The 11,091-nt window shown below is 35.8% G+C and overlaps 1 protein-coding gene across 1 annotated transcript; it reads right to left on the reverse strand.

Annotated features, from left to right (window-relative positions):
- Window positions 1–5,612: 5,612 nt before the first annotated feature.
- Window positions 5,613–8,829, reverse strand: LOC111912086 (ALA-interacting subunit 5). The gene is made up of 7 exons (XM_052769328.1): window positions 8,679–8,829; window positions 7,961–8,094; window positions 7,765–7,881; window positions 7,590–7,660; window positions 7,193–7,493; window positions 6,814–7,103; window positions 5,613–5,913 (listed from the first exon to the last, which is right to left on the reverse strand). Exons 1-7 carry the CDS (start codon window positions 8,785–8,787, stop codon window positions 5,859–5,861), a joined length of 1,077 nt encoding a protein of 358 aa, XP_052625288.1. The 5' UTR covers window positions 8,788–8,829; the 3' UTR covers window positions 5,613–5,858.
- Window positions 8,830–11,091: the final 2,262 nt, after the last annotated feature.

Consider the following 11,091-nt stretch of genomic DNA (forward strand, 5'->3'; position numbering starts at 1 on the left):
AACCCACTAGAAAAGTGTTGTCACATATACGCCATGTCATCTCCACTACATGTTCACTACCAAACCACTAGCCCTTGGAAATGGTTGCCACTCCACATTATTTATCTTTTTTGGCATTATATTAAATAAAAAAACATATTAAACATAAATAAATATTTTACAAATTAAAAAAAAAAGAACATTAACTTATATAAAAATAATAATTTTAAATTTCAACATACATTTTACTAATAAAAAAATAATGTTAATACTTGGAAATTTAAATCTAAATTAAAATTTGAAAATACATAAAAATTAAAGCTTACATTACTAATAAAAAACAATGAAATTAAACTAGCAAATAGAAAATACTAATCGTCGTCATCGTTGTCCTCGGCGTCATTAGCCTCGTTCTCATCGTCCGACGTCCGCGTCCTCATCCTCCTCCTCGTCATTGTCATTGTGTTGTTCGAATTACTTTTGTCATATGTGCTCAGTCAAATCATGATGTAGATTGTAATATGCTTCACTTTTTTGTATTTCCAAAAGCCCTATGAAGTATGTTGGGCTGCCGACTTGTATTACTGCAGGTGGATTGAGTATATCGTTCGGATTATACATACAAATAGCCCTACCCTCTTCTTTTATTATCTGTTATGTAAAATAACACAATATTTCGTCACCTTCATCAATTTTTCCCTATCCTATGCTCATGCCGAATGTTTGATTCTGTGTTACTTTTGTTTGAGGACTCCAAATGTCTGTTCCACATCCTTCCTTGCATATTCATGTGCAAACTTGAACAATTTTCGTTTTTCATCGGCCGGATATGAGTGTGACTTGACAAATGTATTGTACTTTGGATATATCTCATACACCAAGGTAATACCCATAGTTATATTCATGTCTATTCACAACATATAGCATGTTTGGTGCTTTACCCTGCAAACAGTCATTAAATAGTGGAGATTCTCCGAACCCCGCTATACCAAAAAATGCATGCCAAAACCATAGGTCATGTGAAAGAATTGTTTCTAATATAACAGTCGGCACGCCATGATCACCTCACGTGAATTGACCTCACCATGCATTGGGACAATTTTCCCACGCCCAATGTATACATTCAAGGCTACCAAGCATTCTTAGAAAACTATGTTTAGCTTGATGAGCGTCATACAACTGTTCGACATCACTTCTAGTCAGATTTCCCAAGTATATGACATCATAAAGCACTATAACATACTCACAAAAAAGATACGCACATTCTCAACCCGTCCTCTCAGACATTTCAAATAGTCATATGATGCGTTTGCAGCTATGTCGTAGGTCAATTGTCTAAGAATTGTTATGCATTTTTGAATTGTAGTAAAACCACGTTTACTTCTAGCATTCCATCTCAATTGAAAAAACTCATAATTGTTTTCCAAATTTCTAGCTATGCGTAAGAATAAATTTATACTAATACGAAAATGATCTACGAATTTTGATAGGTTGTATAAACTATAAGGGGCAAGGTAATCACGTACCAAAAGTTTGTTTTACGCAATACGATCCCGATTAATCGATGCTCTACAATTCTTTTTGAAATTTGAACTTTCGCCTCTCTGACGCACCATGTTGTGTGTCGCAGACAACAACGTGTGCAAAACTAATTCATCATCGAATGAAAAAGAAGAAATTGAACCCAAAAAAATTATTCATATTGTTGAAAGTGTGCTTGAAAGATGTAAAAATATGGAGTAAATTACATGAATCGTCCATCGTGCAAGTGTCAAAAGGCATGTTCAGTCCCTATTTTCAAAATTAACTCAGACCGTCCCTCGTTTGGTTTAAAGTTGCATGCTTCATCCTTCGTTAGTCTAAATTTGCACGGTTCATCGCTTACGAGACATAAAATGACTATTATGTCCTTTTTTGTATTTCTTTTCCAATTAATTTAAGGTTGTTATTGTTATTATGAATTCAAAAATAAAAGAAAAAATAGGGCCCTACGTTCATAACCCAACGTCCCCACCCCACCCACCCAGTTGGTTCCTTTTCACCCATCTTCCTCTCCTTTCTCTTAACTGTTGAAGAACCACCCAACACCACTTCCGGACAACCACCACCGGAGCACACCCCTTCAAGTTAAAATTCGGTCACCAGACAGGACCACTTTCGAAAAATCTTCACCCTCTCTTCATGTGCAGAAATCCAAGCCTCGACCCCCACCAACCCTAAAGAAACTACCAGAATCTCCGACGATCCCTTCTCTTCCTGTTGTCACCGTTCTTTGAGGTTTGAGTGAGGAAGATGGCCGATCGAAAACCGAACCGACGGAGATGATGATGTGTAATAGGATTTTCTCACCCTCCCCTATCTCAGATCAATATGACCAATACCTCAAATTTAGGATTTCAGGTGGAGATAGAGGCAGTCAAACTTTTCTCTGCAAACTATTTCCTCCCACATGTTTTCTCGATTTGCTTTGATTTGTGTTTATTGATCTAGGGTTTTTCATTTGGGTTTTAATGGAAAAAAGGTTGGTCCGAAGTGGTGGGTGATGGTTAGGATGGTGATGGAAGTTCTAGCCCTGGTGGAGGTGTTGGAGTGATCAGAAACAATGGAGGTGTTGGGGGTGGCCGAAACAATGGATATGTTCACCTGGTGGTTTTTTTTAGAGAAAAATGTAATCTTAGAAAGAGGGAAAGTAGGGAAAATGTAAAAATAAGCAAGATAGCTCTCATCTACATGCTGGTGATGGCCAACAGAGGTTAAATGGGATGTCGGTGATGGTGTCTGAAAATTAAGCTACAGTGGTGATAGAAAAAAAAAAAAAAAAAAAAAAAAAAAAAAAAAAAAGACAAAGTTTGGAAAGGGAAGGGGTGAATGAAGGGATGAAGCGTTGGAGCATGGATATTTATAGTTTTTCTTCTTTTCTTTTTAATTTAAAAATAATAAATAAATAAAAGAAAATTAAAAAATAAATAAATAAGGGCAAAATGGTCTTTTTATGTTTGAGGGATGAAACGTGTAAGTATTAAAATAACGAGGAAAAGCCCGAGTTAATTTTTAAAAATAGGAATTAAACGTGCATTTTGACACCAGGAAGAACTATTCGTATATATATGAAGATTAAGTTTAAATGTGAAAAAGTTTCTTTTTTAATTCTAACCCAACATTCAAAAAAAGAAATGGTCAAAACCATTGACCAATCAAATCCTCCGTCTTCACCCGTAGCTGGAACCACGTCACAAGACAGGTACGCCCCTCGGTGTTCACGCGTGGGTTAGGTAGTCACGTAGGACCTCATGCATCCTTTAGAACATACGGTGTGGGTCGTGTTGCTTCTTGTTGTGGCTGAGTTGGCAGCCCATAACGCCGTTATAACATCAAAAACACCACCCCTCCTTCTTGTTGCATCTTGTTGTGGTGCTTCTTGTTGCCTCCATGACAAGAAGAAACGTGATCACCTATTGGCTGTCAAATTATCTCTCTCTATCTCTCTCCTCTTAACATGGTGTTATAACACCATGAACACCACCCCCTCATCTTGTTGCTTCTTGTTATAACACCACTTCAAGTTGCCCATACCACATAGTCTTAGCCCCCCTTACCAGTTAGCCTTAAGGATTGGAACACACTCTATATCATCCTAAGTGTGTTCACACCTACAATAGAACACGCTCACACTTAAGGATTGAAACATGCACTCTATATTATCCTAGGTTAGTGTGTTCACACCTACAGTAGAACACACAATTGCAGTTCATCAAAACTTGTAAACTATGAAATCATCATATGTATAGTGACGATCATATAAAATAAATAATTTAAGATGAAATTTGTTCAACAATAATATCCTATTATAATAGACTAAACTGTACAAATGGTCCCTGTGGTTTGCTCAAAATTGTCACTTTGGTCCAAAAAAATTTAGACTAGCACCACTGATCCAAAGTTTTCATTTTGTTGCTTGTTTGGTCCAATCTATTCTGATTTTTTTCAAAATGACGAATTTACCCTTTTTAATATGATTTTCTATTTTTTGTTAATTGTTTTCCTGATTTTCAGATTTAAAAAAATTAAAAAATAAATAATTAAATTAAATTTCTCTCTCTCTCTCTCTCTCTCTCTCTCTCTCTCTCTCTCTCTCTCTCTAACAAATCAAAATCTACAATCGATCGTCTAGATGTTCAAATCCAATCACCAAATGAAATCAATAAACTCTTTAGGATTTTTCAAAACTTCATATTCAATCTCCAGATTAACCATGAAAAAGAATCAGTAAAATTTATGGGTATCTTCAAACCTAGAACCTGTAACAAAATCATAAAATTTGTGGGAATCTTCAAACCCAAAACCTGTAACAAAATCATCTTCTTTAACCTAACCTAGGAAATTTTTAGAACTTCACCTCCAACCTCCAAATCGGCGACAGCTACAACATCTGATATCACCATGGACCAATTTCCTCAACACTAAACAAATGACAGAGCTTTGACTCTATTTAGATCTGATTTTGAATCGATGACATAACTGATGATTCTTGAGTTATAGAGAAGTAATCCTAAAACTTTTTTTGGTTTTTCATTTCTTGAACTTGGGCTTTTCTGGTGACGATTATTGATTCTTGAACATGGATGTCGTAGCTGATGATTCTTGATTCAGAGACTTGATGATTGCCTCCGATATTGCATTGTTGTTGGTAAAAAGACATCCCCCTCAATCTGTTGCTGCTTCCAGTCGGGTCCCTCTTCTCAATCAAACAAAGGCAGAGGACCGGAGTCCTTATTCCTCCTTCGTGTGTTGCTAATCGATTGAATCAGAAGAAGAAAGAAGACGATTGCGGTTTCAAGATGAACAGAACACAAGCCTTAGCACCGACCACGCCGTCTCTCGACCCTCATGGCTCCATCAAACGACCCTCAGGTGGGCTTCAGCTTCAGAGGCTGCGACCATTCTCATTTCCTAAAACCCTAGGGTTTTCAGAGGTTGCGGTCGATTCAATTCCTAGCTTCGATCTTTGTGTCACAGCCTAGAACTTTTAGGGTTAGGGTTTCGCTGCCAGAGCTTCGATCTGGTGGCGTTCATCTTTTCTGTCGGTGGTGTTCATCTTTTCTGCCTATGGTGTTCACGATTTCCGGCGAGAGTAAAGCCTGCGTGAGGGAGTAAGGGTAGTAACGTTCTCAGAGAGAGAGAGAGAGAGAGAGAGAGAGAGAGAGAGAGAGAGAGAGAGAGAGAGAGATTTTATTTTTATTTTGTTATAAAAAAATTATAAAAATAAAATAGAAAATGAAAATTTTCTTTTTTCTTTTTTTCTTTTAATCATAAAAAGTATTTAAATAATTAAAAAACTAAAAAAGAAAAAAAAAATAAGGGCAAAATAGTCATTATGAAAAAGTTTATAGAAAAGTGGATCAAACTCGCAACAAAATGAAAAGTTTGGACCTCTGGTGCTAGTCCAAACCTTTTTGGACCAAAGTGGCAATTTTCAGCTAACCACAGGGACCATTTGTGCAGTTTTCTCATTATAATATATAATTAACTCCTCCCACATAGATGAAATTTGTTCAACAATAATATACTATTATAATATATAAGCTTATTTAACTTATTTATAGATTCTTAAAAGCCCAATATTTATAACAAGTTCAATGATTATCTTAATAAGATAAACAAAACAATCATATATGTTAAAGTGGTATCAACTTTCTTTGCCAACATTATATTCAACATTAGTTGATCACATTGATTCAAGGTAAGATAGATAGAAACATAACTATGAACACAACTTCATGTTAATACCTATAAACTTCATATATTTTTAAAATAGGAATTTTAAAAAAAAAAAAAAAAAAAAAAAAAAAAAAAAAAAAAAAAAAAAAAAACCTACTAATTCAATGCCTACTTGAATTCCTATTCCATGACAAGTAGGATGGATCCCCAAGAGGCCTGCATCATCAATAACCAACCACAGCAATAAAACAATAAGCCATTTGCTTTCACATATAAAAGGACATAACAATAGAAAAAGACGAGAATACCCTTCTCATCCTTATTAAAAAAAAAATTGCAATTTTTTGAAAGATAGACAAGAAACTCCCTTCTTTCTTGTCTGGACAAGAATGCAATCTCATATTTATCATCAAAATATTCAAAAAATGTAAATTTTTGTCACCCAAAAAGTTGGAAGAGGATCTCTATGTATATGTGGAAAAGGACAAGAATGCCCTTCTCATCTTCATCATCAAAAATAGTCAAAAGTTGCAAACTTTTGTGTCACTTAAAAAGTCGTACCAACAAATCCCTCTCGTCTATGAAAAAAGACGAGAATGCCCTTCTCATCCTTATTATCAAGAACCTACAAAAATTGCAATTTTGTGTCCCAACCAAAAAGGTGGGATTGGACAACAAATTTTTGTCTCAGTAAAAAAAAGTAGGATAAAAACTCCTTTTGTGGTCTGTGCAAAAAGACGAGAATACCCTTCTCATCCTTATTATCAAAAACAGACAAAAAAACTGCAATTTTCTGTCCCAACCAAAAAAGTGAATTGGGACAACAAATTTTTGTCTCACTAAAAAAGATAGGATAGATAAGAACTCCCTTTGTGGTCTGTGCAAAAAGACGAGAATGCCCTTCTCATCCTTATTATCAAAAACAGACAAAAATTGCAATTTTCTATCCCAACCAAAAATGTGGGATGGGACAACAAATTTTTGTCTCACTAAAAAAGGTATGATAGATAAGACCTCCCTTTATGGTATGTACAAAAAGACAAGAATGCCCTTCTCATCAAAAAAAACGTTGTCCAGTCCAGTGTAACAAACAAACAAACGTGTAAGCTAACTCACCGGGGCTTAAAAACATAGAGAAGGATGAAATTTAGTGCCATGAACAAGCAAATCCCACCAACTGTAAGATAAGCAATTCCAAGAAAATCATTTTTTCCACCAATCCAACTTGTTGTTGATAAAACAAGCTTCTTTTGTCCCCCAAAACTATACGTATTATAATTGTTCTCCAAAACAACAGTTATTGTCTCATGAGCTTCAAGATCCACACTTATTTTCCCATAAAGCTTTCTAAAAGTAGGCAATGCTGCAGTCCTCATCCATACTATAAGATCCTCTTGCTCACTCAACTATCATCATCATATAATAATAACTTATCCAAATACTATATTTTTACTAAATAAATCAAAATCAAGAAAGTTAAAACACTTAAACTTACAGGTATGCTTTGGTTGAGCTTTCCACCACCAATCAAACCTCCAGACTGAAAATTCTTGGGATACACATTTGACCCGAATTTGACCTTGGTGTCACTTTTCCATGCAATGCCCTTCTTGTTTATTTTCAAAACTTTGTCTTGCATTAGTAAATTGTAGGTGTCATTGAATAAACTCCATGCAATTAATCCACATGGAACAATTGGTTTCCCACTACTCGATTTAGCTTCAGGCTCACATCCTTTTGTTGAAAAATCATCTTCTCCACTACGTAGTTGTTTGTCACTTCTACTTTTCACATATCTGAAAAGAAATAATCGAGGGCAATTTCGTAAATAGTTAACTTAACTACTTAACACTCCTGAGTTTCTGTATTGAGTCATTAAGATACTAACTTACCTACGATGGTTTTGGTAGAAGTTGTCAAGCTGATAATACACAAAGATAGGGGCTTCCATTTTCTTTGGTACCTGTAGATACATGTGGATAAAGTGAATATTCTTCTGATGAGGGGTATTTATGTCTTTTGATCAAAAGTGAGTTATGTGGAATACTATGAGAAGAGTGGACTAACAGTGACATTCTTGATGCATGTTTTGTTAGTGAGGGGGTTTTGAATATATGAAGTCACATTGCCTCGATAAATTTCAGGGACACAATCTTGATCATAGCGATACACAATTTCCACCACCTGCATAACAATAAGAAGGTTTGATATAGCATAAGAAGTAAGAACACTACTGATAAGCACATAAAAGTTTGATTCTTACACGTTCTGATGCAAACAGAGAGACAAGTCCGATGGGGATGAACAGCATGGCGATTGCTAGAAACGATGTGATCACCCATCCTGGGGTTAGGATTGGTTTCCAGGCGGGAAGTTCTTGCTGTGTAAACCTAGAATCTGGAACGATCGATTATCGTTAGTTAAAAAATCAATCGAGGTATATTGCGTAAATGGTGTGATTGAACTTATATATACGTATTCACCACTTCGTTCTCTTCTCGATCATATAAATTCGTGTTTATTCTCGCTACGATTTTTGAGATAAACCCTAAAACGGTTTAATTTTACTAACAGCAGAATGTAACCAGGAGTAAATACCCCCAAAAAAAACTGAAAACCCCTAGGAGGTGAGGAATTCTTCAGAGATCGAAGAAATCATGTCGAAAACTGTGTATGCATTATAAGATCACGACCTCCAATTAAAACGAAAAACCCACAAACCCTTAGGCAATAACTGGCGCAGTAAGCCAGTAACCACTTCAATTCCAGAACACAAATAAACCCCAAATCAGTAGAGGGGAAACAACAATTACAACACTTGGAAAACAAAATTATACAAAGCACTGGAAACGATACGAATGCTGTAATGAAGTTTTGAAAAAAAAAATTCTTAGGGGTTTTGCATAACGAATTGCAATGCATGTGAAAATCAAAGTGAAGTTGCGAAGTATGATGTATAGTTGAGAGAAAGAAGTACATACATTCGGGTTTTTTGGAATTCTTTTTGGATTTCGAGGCTCCATTGGTGACCTCTTGATTCATGCCTGCGTTTGTAAATTTGGGGATGAATGATGAATCGGTTGGCAACATAATAGTAAAGCCATAAAGGGAAGTGTTGTAGGCAAGGAGTTGCACGATTGTGACACGTGTCTTGTGTGATTTGTATTTTTATTTTTTTATGAGATGAGATAAGATATAACGTAACTTTTGTTTATAAAATATACGGCAATCTTTTCAAAACAGGTTTGAACCGGCCGATCAAACCGGTTGTACTGGGAATCGGAGAAGTGAAGGGTTCAGCTATCACTGATTTTATGTCTATTTTTGAATCGGATTGAACCGGTCGGTTTTTATAAAAATCTGGTTGAACTGGTTAAATTGAATAAAAACATATGAAATCGAAACATTTTGCATAATAAATTTTGGTAGTTTTTTCATATTTATTAAAAAATTTTGAATAAAAGCATATGATAAATATTATGAAGTTTTTTGATATATTTATATTCATCTAGGACTTTATTTGCTTTTTAATGCACATGAATTGATGTAAAACTATGGTTATGAGTTATTTTAATGTACTTAGAATGATCTACAACTTGTTTTCATGTGTATTTTAATGTTTGAACTTGTGGACATCATATTCTTGATTTGTGTATATAGGTATGTGTACTAAAATACGAAAAAAGATTAAAATTATAGAAACCGGTTTATTCAGCGGTCAAACCGGTTGAACCGAAAACCGGTCATCGTCCCGGTTCAACTAAAAAATCGGTTTTTAAAACATTGATATACGATATGGGTCTATCACGACTATAAGGTATGGGTCCATATTTAGGATGAATGTTGGAACTAGATTTGAATCGGACGGGTTTATAAGAACCGGACTATCGGTTCTGATGCCGGTTTTGGTTTTTCAGTTATTTTTTAAATAAGAACTGGTTATAAATAAGGTGAAACTAATGATGATACAATTTATAATACTTACATGTATTTAAGTTGGCTTTCAAAAAAAACATAATAGTCAATAATCAAGTTTCAAAACACAAACGCATCCCCACATATCAAATTTAATACAATTCAACCAATCGAGTTTCAACCGAAAAAATTATTTGAGTAAGTTACATGAGTCGTCACTCGTGTAGGTGTCAAAAACTACGTTTAATCCATATTTTTAAAAATTAATTTGGATCATCCCTCGTTTGATTAAAGTTGCATTTTTCGACCCTCGTTATTTTAAATTTGCATGCTCCATCCCTTCTAAGACATAAAATGACTATAAACCTAATATCTATATAATCTCTCTCTCTCTCTCTCTCTCTCTCTCTCTCTCTCTCTCTCTCTCTCTCTCTCTCTCTCTCTCTTTAAGAACACCTACCCATCACCACCACCACCGATAACCCTCTTAATTGTTGCCACTAACCACCACTTCATTACACTTCCTTTGTTCATGTCTGACGCGTACACCTCCATCGGAGATGTTGATCATCGTCGGAAATAGTATCAAAACAATGTTGGTTTCTCTCCTACTAGTCTCCCTGATCTTTGCCTGAAACCCTAGCGCCATCATCACCATCTAAAAACCATAACATCACCTGAAACACTAGCGTCGTTAAAACCATTAGATTTGTTCTTCAGCCTTTCAAACCAACATATATGTTGGTGGCTGTTTAGATATGATGAAGAGATGGACAAAAACAAGCAATAAGAGGGATAAAATATAGGTACTACTTTTCGGTGGTCCAAATCTCTGACGACGACGTTAACCGATCTGGTTATTGTGGTGGTCATCAGTGATTAGACTTTTGACATATTTGGTGGTTATGCTAGTCGTTTGTGAGGGACAGAAAAAGAGAGAGGGAGAGAGAGACATGGTGTCTTCCGGTGGGCAGGGGTGGTTCGGAAACTATGGGCGGTGAACAGTTGTTTTCGGTGAAGAGCTAGTGGGTGATCATTTCTGATGGAGAGAAGGGAAATGGGGTATTTAGCTCTAGGGTTTTGTTCAATGAAAGTAATAATTAAGAGGGGTTAGGGACGTAAATGGTGGGAGCAATTATTTTTTTCTAAAAACATTAATTAATAATAAATAAACAAAAAGTATTAAAATATTTTTTCCAAGATCGTAGCTTCTTGGGCCTAGCGGGGTATTATCGGAGATTCATCCAGGATTTCTCCAAGATCGTTGTGTCACTGACCCGTTTGACCAAGAAGAACGTGACTTTCTGGTGGGGCCTGGACCAGCAGTCGGCTTTCGAGACCTTGAGACAAGGTTATGTGAGGCTCCAATTCTCGTATTATCTGAGGGGCTGGATGATTTGGTAGTGTACTATGATGCATCGATCTCGGGGTTAGGCGTTGTATTGATGCAGAGAGGGCATGTGATCGCGTACGCCTCGA

This window comes from Lactuca sativa, chromosome 3, assembly GCF_002870075.4.
Source record: "Lactuca sativa cultivar Salinas chromosome 3, Lsat_Salinas_v11, whole genome shotgun sequence".
NCBI lineage: Eukaryota > Viridiplantae > Streptophyta > Magnoliopsida > Asterales > Asteraceae > Lactuca > Lactuca sativa.

What these genes read in the sequence shown, in the direction of transcription:
- LOC111912086 (XM_052769328.1), bottom strand. Translation starts at nt 8,787, where the DNA reads ATGTTGCCAACCGATTCATCATTCATCCCCAAATTTACAAACGCAGGC. An exon ending in CTCTGTTTGCATCAGAACGT is followed by an intron (nt 7,882 to 7,960) that starts GTAAGAATCAAA and finishes ATTGTTATGCAG; the next exon opens with GTGGTGGAAATTGTGTATCG. An exon ending in CTCTATGTTTTTAAGCCCCG is followed by an intron (nt 5,914 to 6,813) that starts GTGAGTTAGCTT and finishes TTGATGATGCAG; the next exon opens with GCCTCTTGGGGATCCATCCT.